The sequence below is a fragment of the Talpa europaea genome, assembly GCF_964194135.1.
Source record: "Talpa europaea genome assembly, chromosome: 6".
Lineage (NCBI taxonomy): Eukaryota > Metazoa > Chordata > Mammalia > Eulipotyphla > Talpidae > Talpa > Talpa europaea.
In genome coordinates, this window is record NC_140072.1 from 44,195,932 (window position 1) to 44,209,880 (window position 13,949).

Sequence of the window (13,949 nt, forward strand, 5' to 3'; positions counted from 1 at the left end):
GGGAGGACTCACTAATTCTTAGCTAGTATAAAACTGGAAAAAAAAAAAAAACAAAACAAAAAAAAACCAGGCTACCAACATGGCACAAAATTGTCACAGCTTCATAGTAAGTGCTTTCAACAATGTAAAACAGGGTAATGCTATTTCACCCAGCACTTTCCACTGATCAGGCAGTCCCAACATAAAGACAGGAAACTGAGGTTCTAGGCCAAATAGGGAGGGGGAAGTTTCAGTGAATTAATCCAAAATTCCACAATAGTTCTGGGCAGACGCAAGCACTTAGGATCACAAATGTTGACAGAACACTACAGTCTAGGCAGTGAAACTAGAACTCCCCTGCAAACTGGTGGAGAAGGTATGGGAGCTCAGTAAGGAGTGCTTCAAAGTGGGATGCTAGGGTGTGTCTGTCTACAGTGTCCCCAGCTGGGAGAGAGAACTCCATCCATCTTTTCCTGGCATTTCAGTTACAGTGAGTTCTGTACAACTACTATGGTTAGGACTGTAATTTTCAATCATAAGACACCGGGACAAAAACACATCAAAATAAAAGTCTATTAGGGTAGAGTTACAAATAATTTGTTTTCTGTATTTTCCTAACTTTCTATTGTTATGCCTATAACTTTAATTAGCTTTTAGATCAATTTATTCTGCTTCAGTGTAAGAAAAACAAAGTTCTGTGCAATCCACTTTAGTAGCTACAACATTTGGGCTATCTGGAGAATATTTCTAAGGAGGAGTTCAAAAGCCCCAAGAAATTCCACTTCTTGTCCCATTTAGCCACAAAATGAGAAAAGGAGGAAAAAAAAAAAATATCATGAATGGGCCTTCCCGGTGGCGCAGCGGTTGAGCGCTGGGTTGCGAAGCTGCCCGCAGCCTCTGCAGCACTGGTTCGATCCCTGGCTGCCGGGTGAGGGTCCCACATGGCGCGCAGACCTCTCCTGCCGCCTGCTGCTCCCCTCAGCAGTGTATTTCGTCAGTCTGCCTGTTCTGCTCCCTGCTCTGGGGAATTCTCTTACCCTCCCATGCTTCTGACTGTACCCAGTGCTTATATAAATAAACAAACAAACAAATAAATAAATCTTTAAAAAAAAATCATGAAACCTGAAAAAAATCTTCTGCGGGGGGGCGGGGGGGAGGAAGTAAGTATACAACAAAGCAGCATTTAGTAGCTGTTCATCAGGGTCGTCCAGGCCTTAGGTACAAAGATCAGGTCACCCAAGGCAAACCAGACACCAAAGGACAGAAAAACAATCATTCCCCCACTGTCAGAGAGGATATGCCCTGCATTAAGTAAAGTCTTGAATACAGAAACTAATAAAGCCAGCACTCTAAAAATAAATAAACCAATTAAATATAAGTAAATAAAAGCCAACTATGCAGTGTGGGTGCAGAGGGCCTATGTGAACCAGAAAGGCAGACAAGCACACCAAGAACCTGAAATGCCCTCCAGAGACTCCCAGTCACGTACTGCCTTGTTGACGGCCATTCGAAGTTCAATTTCACCCCCAAACTTCTGAGTCACAGCTCGGCTCACTGGGACGTAGGCCATTGGGATGACCTCAATAGGGATTCCCTTGTGCCACTGATCCCCAAGATTCTTTGAATCTTTCCTAGGAAGAGTATAAGAGAACAATAAATGTAAAGATGTTCAACACTACAGATAAACACCAAATTCCGGAATGGGGTTAACTACATGCAGTGAGAGGGTATACACAGCAAGGAGGGACAAGTGTACAGGGCTTCAAATATACTGGCTATGTTTTACTTTAAAAAACGAATCTGGGGCCTCCCTGGTGGCGCAAGGGGTTAAGCACCTCACTATGAAGCAATCTGCAGTCTCTACAGCATGAGTTCGATCCCCGGCTGACCAGGGAGCAACCCACAAGGCACAGCAGACCTCTCCTGACTTGCCCACTGCTCCCCTCAGCAGTGAACTTTGGTCAATCTGCCTGTTCTGTTCTGGTGAATCTGTCTCTGGTGAATCCTCTCACCCCCCACGTCTCTGGCCTATACCCCAGCTCTTATAAGCATAAATAAATAAATCTTTAAAAAAAAGAATCTGAAGTAAATCTTAAAATTCTGTGTTTGCCTTGTGAATAAACAGGTATTATTTATGTTTTTCCCACAGTGTTTATTATTTATGTTCTTCCCACAGCTATGTATTTCATAAGCAAGTACATTTTTTAATTAACAAACTCAACACAGTGCATTCTACCAGACTTCCTGGAAAAGAATCCAAGTCTGCTCAAAGACTGTCCATAACACAAGCCTCTCGTGTGGCAATCCCTGACCTCAGAGGAAGCAGGGAATGCTGAGTCACTGCCTGTGGGCAGGGTTCGTCCTGCTTCCTGGGGATCCCTGTGAGGATCAAATGAGTGATATATGAATACATGCTCTATTAACAAAAAGAGCATGACAAAAAGTATTGACGGGATATTTCCTCTGCCTTCCTATGGACATATGAAATAGCAACATCTATCTTCAGTATAAAAGGCAAAACAAAAATCCTTCAAGACACTCATAATTCCTAACCATCAGTCTCAGAAAGTCATATGGGGGCCGCCCTGGTGGCTCAGGGGTTAAAGTCTCAGCACTATCAAGCTCTCGCTTGTCACTGTGGTGTAAGTTCAATCCTCGGCCAGGTAACTAATCCACATGGCACAGCAGACCTCTCCTGTCTCACCTTCTGCTCCCCTCAGCAGTGTATCTTAGTAGATCTGCCTGTTCCACTTCCCACTCTGACTCCAGTAAATCCTCTCAACCTCCTCACCTCTGGCCTACACCCCAGTTCTTGTATGCATAAATAAAAATAAATCTTAAGAAAAAAATAGAAAGTCACATAATCCCCTCCTTTCTCTATTTCCTCCTCTATAAAAACGGAGATGAGGTCTGGGGTCCAATCTGCCCCCATCATACAGTTCAGAATACAGGACACTGTACCTGAAATCAGCAATCACAATGAAGCGACTAGCATAGCCAGCCACAATTTTTTCCTGGGTCAGGCAGCCTCTGGGGATGAGAAGAAGCGAATGAACACAGAAATAAGAAAAACGGGGAACTAAGGTTAGATACAGGAAACCCAAATCCATTCAATTCTAGCACTCCAAGAGAAATTCTTATTTTAAGTCTTTGGAGGGACATACTTAAGCCCATGTTATACAATGGACTGAACTGTGTCCCCTCCCGAATTCATATGCTGAAGTCCAAACCTCCAAAGTAACTGTATTTGGAAATGGGGCCTCTGAGGAATTGATAAACGAGGTTTATTAAGAGTGTGTCCTGGTCTGATAGGATTCAAATGCTTATAAAAAGAGAAACCAGAGGGCTCACTTGCTGGCTCCCTCTGCCACATGAGGACAGTGAGAAGGAGAAGGTGGCTGTCTATAAGCCAAGAAGCAAGTCCTCACAGAAACCACCTTATTGAAATCTTGATCTTGACATTCTAGCTTTCAGAACTGTGAGAATAAATTTCTATTGTTTAAGCCATCCAGTTTACGGTATTTTAATATGGCAGCCCAAGTTGACTAAGACATATTTGCTTATAGTAATTAGACTGTGGGAACATTAGTCTGTGTCTGAAAGAAATGTGGAAACTGGACAACCGTTGCCACTCCAGCTGGGCCCAGTGCTATCCAGAATACCTTTGAGCAGAAACATGTGTAAGAAGTCATCTGAGTTTAGCATGTATGGTTCTTTGTAACTTGAGAAGGACAAGTCTGAACAATTTGCCCTATGGGATATTAACAGTCTTGGGTAATGAAGTAGAGAGAGCACATGAGAATTTAAAGAAATTTTGTGACATTCCAGTTCTGCTTGAGTGTAAAAAACAGAACAGGATTTCACCTTTTTTCCATTCATTATTATCAACTCCCCCAAATCAACACTTAGGCAACACCAAATGATGTGATTTGAATACATCATTAATAGCCCACAGAAGTTAAGAGAAGCTTTAAAAGATCACATACTAAGGCCTACAGATCTAACAACCTAGCCCTAGTAAAGTGAGGCTAGATTTAAAGTTTGAATCAGCTGAAGAATGCAAAGAGAACCCATTAAAATGAATAATTTCACCGAAGAGGCCCAGGTTTCTAGTCAGGTTGCTACCAATGATCAGCAATAACAGCAAGTTGGCTCTATGGTCACATGCTATCCTCGTAGAGACAAACTCATGTACATGTCACAGCAGCAGTAATTTGTTCTGTATTCCATTCTGCCTTGCTAAGGATTAACTGGCAGAAACCCTTTAACGAGAAAGTTCTCACAACACTCACCCACCGCCCTTGATGAGATTGAGATCAGCATCTACTTCATCAGCACCATCGATGGCGAGGTCAATCTGTGTTGGCAGGGAGGATAGACAGAAAAACCACTAAGAGCTTTTGAGGACACTGTGCTAACCTTGACTATGCAATAGTTCATCAGATCCTCAGTTGCTCTGTTAGGTATGTACAATTATTCCCATTTAACAAATCAGGATGCTAAGACTCTGAAAGATCAAATTCTTCCCCTGGAGTCACCAGGAGAAAAAATACAGGGCCTAGGATCCATGCCTGGGTGCAGCTCATATACATGGACATTATTCTCTTCCCATTGGTGGGCTTCTCTGTGACCAAACTGGAATTACTGAGAGTACATAATTCAAACATAGGCGGCACCACCCCCAAGTACAGACATAGATATCTGTTACATCTATATTAAATTTTCACTGGTGGAAATTGGGGGGCATTAAGGAAAAAAGGCTGAGATACTAATGCAGAAGTCTGTACTAATAAGGCCAAAACACAGTCAACTTTGAGCAGACAGAAAATACGTGAAGTAGGGCCTCCCTGGTGGCGCAAGGGGTTAAGAAGCAACCTATGAAGCTACCCACAGCTACTGTAGCATGAGTTCGATCCCCAGCCAGGGAGCTACCCACATGGCATAGCAGACCTCTCCTGACTCGCCCGCTGCTCCCCTCAGCAGTGTATTTCAGTAGATCTGCCTGTTCTGTTCCCCACTCTGTCTCTGGTGAATCCTCTCAGCCCCCACACCTCTGGCCTATACCCCAGTTCTTGTATGTCTAAATAAATCTTAAAAAAAAAAAGAAAGAAAATACCTGAAGTACATTTGATAAAGTTGATACATTTGATGTGATCAGAACTGGAAATTATCTGAGGCACCCCCACTAATAACTCTACCAAAGCACCTGAGGTTTGCACACCACTCCCTCTATTAAAAAAAAAAAAAAAAAAAAAAAAACTCCATCATCAGCTCGAAAAGTAGTTGAAGGACAAATTGGTTCATTTATCTTTCAAAGTTCAAAATCGAAGAAGCTAGGTATTTCCCATCACCCCTGGCACTCTGCATGAACAACATGGGAGATTCAAATGTATTTTTTAAAGAGCAGTATTAAAAAAAAGCTCAGAGGGAAAAAGCATTTCAGGATACAGATTCAGTTCAAGCTAAAGTCAGAAGTTGCTTGGTGGGTGCTGAATTCTACAAAGTTTCATTGGGCACCCATGAGTCCATTATTTTATGAATGGACTCACTGTCTGCATTCACAGCTCGCACTGCTTCCCTACCTTCCCTCCCCCCACCCCCCACATTAACCCAAGGGCAGGGCTGCACCATGGCAATGCTGAGGCCTGGGAAAGCTGTGACCTTTTCTGTCTGGGTGCCAGGCTTACCTTCAGTTCAAACTTTGCTCACAGCTGATTCAGCCTGTGTCCTAGCTCTGCCCACAGAAATCTCCCAATAAGTCCTACCTATCAGTCATACTAACCCTTCTAAGGCCCATGTGTACTATGATGACAAAGTTACCAGACCACCATCAAGCCCCACCTCCCAGTCTGGTTTGGGAGGTGCTGTAACCCTGCCCCACACTTCCATCCAGCATGGTTTCCCACACACACACACCCCCCCCCAACACATTCCTCTTACTCAGTACTAATCACCCCAGCTGGTCCCGGCACTGAGCACATATGCCCACATGATTGCCGAGAATTTCATTTACCTCCTCTAGAATATACTTTCCTGCCCCTGACACTTAAATCTCAGAGCTTCACTGAAACTGTGCCTCTTCCAGCAAAACCCTTCTACGGAGAACTGCTCTAGAGGCAGAAGTACCAAATCCATACTTAGGCTCTACACTTAGAAAATGCATGGCCTTAGGCAAATGGCTCATCTTCTCTGTGACTTCTTCACACCTGTGAGATGAGATAATAGTAGCATCTCAAGACTCTTGGAGATTAACAGTTTAATACAGGCATGGCACTTAGCACAACAATAGGTACATAGTAAGAGCTTGGTAAGTGCTAGCTATGAGATGCTAACTTACCTCATCGATTTTCAGTCTCTTCTGGATGTGTTTGATCATCTTTTTTTTTTTTAAAGATTTATTTATTTATGCATACAAGAGCTGGGGTACAGGCCAGAGATGCAGGGGGTGAGAGGATTCACCAGAGACAGAACGGGAAGCAGAACAGGCAGAATGACTGAAGTACACTGCTGAGGGGAGCAGCAGGCAAGACAGGAGAGGTCTGCTACACCATGTGTGTTGCTCCCTGGCCGGCCTGGGATCGAGCTCATGCTGCAGAGGCTGCGGATTGCTTCATAGTGTAGTGCTTAACCCCCTGCACCACCAGGGAGGCCCCTGTTTGATCATCTTTACCATAAAACTTCATTTTAATTACTCTTTAAATGTCATTGGTTTTCTCAGATGATTATTTCTTATCTCCATTTAGGGGTAAGCTCTGTGAGCAAGCTCCCTCTCACAACTCTGCACAAGGACCACAGGAAGCCCTGAAAGCAACCTGGGCTCATCCAATTCCTGTTCACTACACACATACTGAGCCCTCACAGGTACACCGCGGGACTGTACTATACACTAACAACCTCTCCACTTGTCACTTCAGTCAGGTTTAATAATCCGGATTCCAGGAAAAAAAGCTAATATAGCTAAATAACCTTTCTCCAAACTCAATGTGACATGCAGAGCCCATGAACAAGGGACAGCCATAAAGAGACAGGAAGACACAACAGCCCCCCTCTCTCTTACCTCTGGGTGTCGGTCCAGGTCACTGAGAGTTAAGCCATACTGCAGGATAAGCTGGCGGGCCTGGGAAGACAGGAAAGAGCACATTTCATCATCCAGTCAGAGCAAGTGGAAGGATCATGAGAATTCTTTTAGATTTAAGTGCCAGGCACCGAGTCCTGACCAAGGTCCCCTTCCAAATCTCAATCTGGCCTACCAACAGATAGATCTTGCGCCACAATGACCAAACTAATTTAACTCATCCTGGGTCCCAGAAGGCAGCAAATAACATAAAGATATGGTTCTGGTGCTAAGCTAAGAGAGCCTACTATGTGAGAGTCTTTTTTCCTAAAGAAAGAATCAAATCTACAAAATACCAGAAAAGTTTTTAATCAATCTAATAGTACGAAAACAGACTGAGGAAAATGACTATGAACTGGTACAGAGTGGTTTCTATCTATGTTGTTGCATAAAAATAAGCAAAATACATACACACGGAACAGTATATAAATGCAGGACTTGCAGAATGGCCAATGAGGAACTCTACAAATTAAAAGAACCAGACTGGGGAGGTGAAGGATACCTGTGGGAAAGCCCGCACCAATAATTTTATCGCCATGTCTCACAGCTGACCCTGTAGCCGGGGAGCAATGATCACCATGTCATCACTACCTCATGGCCCTGAACAGGCAACCCAAAAGCTAGAAAGGCATGTCTTGAAAATATTTTCTGGTTAAAATGAAAAGCAGAAAGAATCAGGGATTATCAGAAGGTCTAAGTTCTAATCTTTAATAAACTAGTCAAGTGATCTCTGGTAAGTTTTCTCATCCTAAAAAGACAGAGACGGATAAAAAGACCAGTGTCAATTTTCAGATGCAAGATCATTAGACCCTAGGAATAATGAATTAGACTATGGAATTTGCCTTATATATGGGCCTTATTTGGATCCTGATTCAAACAAACTATAGAAAATATTTTTAAAGGATAAAGCAATAGTGGAAATTTGAACCCTGGATTTTTTATTTAATGCTACCCAAGATTGTAGTAAATATTTTAATGTTGTTGAGATGCTTAAATGTCTCCCTATTTTTCAGAAAGATATACTACAATACAAACAATGAAATTACACTATGCCCAGTCAATGATGCACACTGAAACTTATACAATGCAACCTTACTTCAATTTAAAAAGAAACTATATTATTCCTGAGATTTCTTTCAAATAACTGAGGTAAAGGAGAATGGGGTACAGATAAAATAAATGTGGTCATGAACCGTTAATTGTTGAAACTCAATTAGATATATGGATTTTATTATATTGTTCTTTATTCTTTTTGAAGTTTTCCATAATAAAAAGCTAAAATAAGCTGACTGAAAAAAGCAAGCTAAAAAAAATGACTGTGTTCTTATTAAAGAAAAATATATAATGAAAGGAAAAAACATAAAAAATGGTATTGCTGTAAGTCAATTCCACTCCTAGGTATTAACCCAAAGGACACAGAAACATTAATTCAAAAGGGCACCTGCACCCCTGTGTTTCTAGCAGCACTATTTACAATAGCTAAGCTTTGGAAACAACCCAAATGCCCAAAAATAGATGACTGGACCAAGAAGATGTGGTACATATACACAATGGAATATTACTCAGCAATCAAAAAAGATAAACTCATGCCATCTGCAGCAACATGGATGGAGCTAGAAGGGATCATGCTCAGCAAATAAGCCAGAAAGAGATGGTCTCACTCATAGCAGGAATCTAGAAAACCTAAATAAGGGACCAGGAAAAAGACTAATTATAATAAAGTCAAAATCAAAATCAACAAGCAACTATAAACCAGAAACACAATAGGGGAGGGGGGGAGAGGAAGGATTAGGGTCAAAATAAGGGGGTGTAATTGTATGGGGAATATAACCAAAATGAAAATGCATACATTGTGCAAAAATGAAAAATGATGTAAGAATTATATAAAATAAAATGATATTGTTGTAAGTCAGAAGAAGAAAGATAAATATCAGATGATTTCACTTAAATGTGGAATATAAAGAAAATCAGTAAAGGAACATATAAAACCAAAACAAATCAAACCGTTTAATTGGACTTCAGAATTCATGCTACCAGAAGAGGGAGTGAGGGTGGGAAGTAAAGTGGGGAGGGGGCCTAATGGACTATGATAGATTATTGGGGCATATGCGCTACATGTGGTATGATAACGTACATTTGAAGAGGTCTAAATCTAGACTCCTAATACATGTACAGTGTTGTAAACTGTGATCTTAATAAAGATAATTTTAAATTTAAAAAAATGGTATTGCTGGATTTGATCTCAGTTCCCAGATTTCTTCAAAAGTAGTAGATGAGACCCAGGAAGTAAAAAAAAGTGGGAATGTCTGAAATGCGGCCTCCAGGATGAGGCCCAGTGATCCCCACCTCAGGGCATGCATGCCTTTGGGTGATCCTTGGCCACTATGGCCCAGGGTGGGTCTATGAGGCTGCAGAAGGGATGCAGAAGGCACTTCTCAAGGTGGGGGCGGAGGAGGAGAAGAATGGGAAGTAGCAGCAAGCTCCAGCATGACTCCACCCCTCAGCGCCTCCCCTCTCTCTACCTTCTTCTCTTCCCCTCCCTTTCTGTCTCATCACATATAATGTGACACTAATAATGCCATTAATAATAATTTTTCTAGAGTTCTTTGAGGTCTTGGCTTTTCCCCCTCTACCTGAAATGTCCTGTGCCTCCTGCCAGTAATGTCTTTCATGCCCAACTCAACAGTCATCCTTTCCAGGAAGCCCCCCAATCTCTTGAGCAAGGAGTAGGTTCCTTCCTCTAAAACATACATTATCTCTACTTCTCTACCATGCATTTGTATAAAAAAAGATGCACATAAATGTAGCATTAATTCACCCAGGAGAGTGCCTACCAACAGCCAGGCATCAAATTGGACAGTGCTGATAGAAACACCGCCTATGCCCAAGGAGCTTCGTATCCCTATAAAAAGATACACACCCTCAGTGATCACTATATTCAACTCCAACTCAACTCTGCCTACTCACCACTGCTGCCAGTCCTCTGCCCAGTGTCTGTCTAGAGTCTGGCACATGAAAGGAGGCCACAAGGTAGATGTTATCTACGTTGTGTGGTAGGGGGGGCATGCTGTGATCTCTCAGCCCCACCACAATTTCTGCAAGCCCAGGGACTCTCCTCTTCCCAAACAGTAAGCAATAAAACAAGCACAAGACCTGCATGTACCACCTTTAAACAGTCTCATCCCCATTCACAATATGGAAGACCTTATACAATGGCCTCATGATCCCACAGGGGTAGAATCCTTTAAGATTCCTTCCATCAACAGGCTCTCCAATTCTCTCTCCCCATCTCTGACTGGACTCCCCACCAGTCCCTTGCAGACAGCCCTGCACATAGAGAACAGTCATAGTCACAAATGGCATGGACTGCACCCTTCCTGTGTGTTATAGGTTGAACTGTGTTGCCCTAAGAAAAGATACGCTAGAGTTCTAATCCTCCAAATACAGTCTGACCATAATTAGTGATAGGACCTTTAAGGTGATAATCAAGTTAAAATGAAGTCAGAGGGTGAGCCCTAGTCCAACATGACTGGTATTCTCAGATGGGGAAATCTGGACACAGGCAGATGCAACCAAGGAGAACACCACATGAACAAGGCAGAGATCAGGGCAATGAACCTATAAGCCAAGCCAAAGCCAGAAAAACACGAGAGGCTAGTCTGGCTTCCTTCACAGTCTCCAACAGAATCGACACCTTGATCTGGGACTGTCAGTTTACAAAACTGAGAGACAGTAAGTTTCTGTTTTCTAAGTCACTCAGTTTGTGGTTTCTTGTTATATGAACCCTAGAAAATGACTATACTGAATTCAACACAACAGTCCAACCCTGGAAAACTGCCTGTCACTGGTTCAGAAGCACCAACACAGTCCCAGATTGAGAGCAGAATCTTCTTGACAAGTCCAAGCTCACAAGCTAAGGGGTTTCCTGAGGGTAGGGAGTAAACACCCCAAAGTCTGCCCCTTCCAGCTCTTTAAAGTTTAAAGTACAGGGAACAGGAAAACTACCTTCTGCTTCTTGAAAAAAAAGCAGGAAACAATGCCTTTCATTCAGTCCAACAGCTGGTGCCCCAGTGACTCTTTTGAATAAATTAAGGACAGTGGATGTGGCAAGCTAAGGGTGCCATCTTCCAAAAATTTCACAACAAAACCCTGAAACTGTATTTTCCTCTCTATGTCCTAACCAGGTAGACAGAGTCAGGGTAAACAATAAACACTACTGTTAATTAGGGCTTCCACCAGAACTGACTTTCAACTGCTTTCTTTTTCTTCTTCTAAAAGTTCTTAATTTTGGGCCTCCCTGGTGGCGCAGCGGTTGAGCGCTGGGTTGCGAAGCTGCCCGCAGCCTCTGCAGCGCCGGTTCGATCCCCGGCTGCTCCCCGGCCACAGGAGGAGGGTCCCACATGGCGCGCAGACCTCTCCTGCCACCCGCTGCTCCCCTCAGCAGTGTACTTCGGTCCTTCTGCCTGCTCTGCTCCCCGCTCTGGCTCTGGTGAATTCTCTCACCCTCCTGCGCTTCTGACTGTACCCAGTGCTTGTATAAATAAATAAATAAATAAAAATAAATCTTTAAAAAAAAAAAATTCTTAATTTTAAAGGGAAAATCTACAAAATTCCTCTAAAACCCTATAGGTTTACCTATGCTAAAAGGAGGGCATGGAATATTTTTATTTTTCTTTCAATCATTTCAGGAGACTGCATCTGATTAAATTCAATGCAAAATAAGTTTGGGCATGAGGGGGAAAAAACCCAGTAACTCTGAACAAGTGAATTTTTAAAAGCCCTGTGACTCTTCACCTAATGAACCAGAATTGGCCAGCAATTTCCAGTTCTGCGTACACAATTATTAACAACCACCATTAAACAGAAGTAGGTTCAGAGGATACTATGTTAAACACACAGGATCAAACTTCTAATTAATACAACCTGAACACTTGTATTTAGCTCAGCTCTTCCCAAAAACCTCTCTAAAGCTACAATAAAAAAAATTTTCTTAAAGGCATAAATCGAAAAGAGAAGAAATAGCACAACTTTTAAAGTTGGACCTGTGATGGGCAATGGCAAATGGCAGAAATGAAAAGGAGAAAGACAAAGCCAATAGTGGAGAAAATTAAAAAGTAACCAAAAATGAAAGCACAGAGCCTCCCAAAAAGTTCTGGACTCAGTGGCACTATGAACTTTAGGAAGTGGACATGACAGGAATAAAAAGAAGACTCACTAAAACTATTTACTTAAGAACCTGTTACATCTACATAACCTTCTCCACTACTTCCAAACCAGCATGTTTACTCTTTGGAGAAAGTCAAATAGCAGGTGTCATGAGTGGGCTGCCAGGCACAATTACAGACAGGAGTACTCCATCAGTGGAGTTTTGGCTGCATAGCAGTTACTCCCAAACTCAGAGTTATAAAAGGGAGCTATTTATTGAACCTTGTGAGTCCACGCACTAACTGGGAAGTCTCTGATCTGGGCTGGCTGGTGTAGGATAGCCTCACTTACACACTTGGAGCCACTCAGCCTCTCACCACCTAGGAGATGAACCTGGGCTTGTTCACACGGTAGCTGAATGCTTTCAGCCTCAAGAGGGGGCAAGGTCAATGCAAAAGCACTTTTCCAGTTTCTGCTGGCATACCATTTGGTCACACTTTATTGATAAAGCAAGTCATACAATGAAGCCCAGAGTCAAAGGTATTTCTTGGATTTTAAAAAACGTGGTATATGTACAATGGAATACTACTCAGCTATAAAAAAGATGAACTCTTACAACATGGATGGAATCTGAAGGGGTCAATGCTAAGCAAAGCAAGGCAGAAGGAAAAAGACAAATACCAGATGGTGTCACTTATATGTGAAATGTAAAGAAACAAAGGGTCAGATAAAAACAAATTAATAACACTAGAAAATCATGGAATCAAGGCTACAAAGGGGGGAAGGGACAAAAAAAGAGAAGGCGCACAATGGACTATAGTGGAGGACTGTGAGTGCCTTGGTGGCATGTAGTATGGTGACATGCATTTCAGGCAGTATGATCCTATGGCTCTGAATTACATAAAATGCTGTAAACCAATGTGTAGGGTAAAGAAAATATCAGGCTTTTCTGCCCTTCCGCCATCAGCATAGATGATGGATCCTTGTCCTGAATGCATGCCTGATGGCGGGCACCTGGAATAGGGTGTGGGCATAGGTAGATGGGATTCAGCTGAGCTAAGACTGTGCTTTTTAAGGGCGGCGTCACAGGGACGCCAGCAGCAGCAGTAGAAGCCGAAGCCGAAGCCGAAGCCGAAGCCGAAGCCGAAGCCGAAGCCGAAGCCGAAGCCGAAGCCGAAGCCGAAGCCGAAGCCGAAGCCGAAGCCGAAGCCGAAGCCGAAGCCGAAGCCGAAGCCGAAGCCGAAGCCGAAGCCGAAGCCGAAGCCGAAGCCGAAGCCGAAAGAGAAGCCGAGAAGCAGCAGAACGAACTCCAGAGAGCTCAGATAGAGTGAAGACTTGCTGGGGGCTGGGAGGCCTGCCAGCCTCCCAGCCCCCCAGCCAGCACCCCTGCCTGCCATATGCCTGGTGAACCCCAAATAAAAAACCTGCAAAACTACTGAGGACTCTGGCTCCTCCTTTACCTGGTCTGCATAGGATCAGAAAACCTGCACTGTGTCCTGTCCTGACTTTACACAATGTTACCTCAATAAAAAAATATATTAAAATTATCAGTAATCTCTCAAGGAGGTGAGAAAAAAGTAAATCTATAAAGCAAGAACAAAAAATTGGGGGGGGGGAAGTTATTTGAAATTATGAGAGCAAAAAGAATATGAAAATGAAAATATGAGAGCAAAGCAAGCTCAATAGACTGGTTAGAAAAAGACAAAACCTA

At 42.8% G+C, this 13,949-nt stretch overlaps 1 protein-coding gene across 1 annotated transcript in view; it reads right to left on the reverse strand.

The window, feature by feature from the left end:
- Positions 1–13,949, reverse strand: part of RPIA (ribose 5-phosphate isomerase A) — a gene marked incomplete at its 5' end in the record, with an annotated part of 29,285 nt that overhangs the window by 4,797 nt on the left and 10,539 nt on the right. Inside the window, 4 exons of the mRNA XM_084234956.1 lie at positions 1,469–1,610; positions 2,941–3,009; positions 4,272–4,336; positions 7,037–7,096. Of these exons, the coding sequence (XP_084091082.1) occupies positions 1,469–1,610; positions 2,941–3,009; positions 4,272–4,336; positions 7,037–7,096 (336 nt within the window). The remainder of the gene's footprint in view (positions 1–1,468; positions 1,611–2,940; positions 3,010–4,271; positions 4,337–7,036; positions 7,097–13,949) is intronic.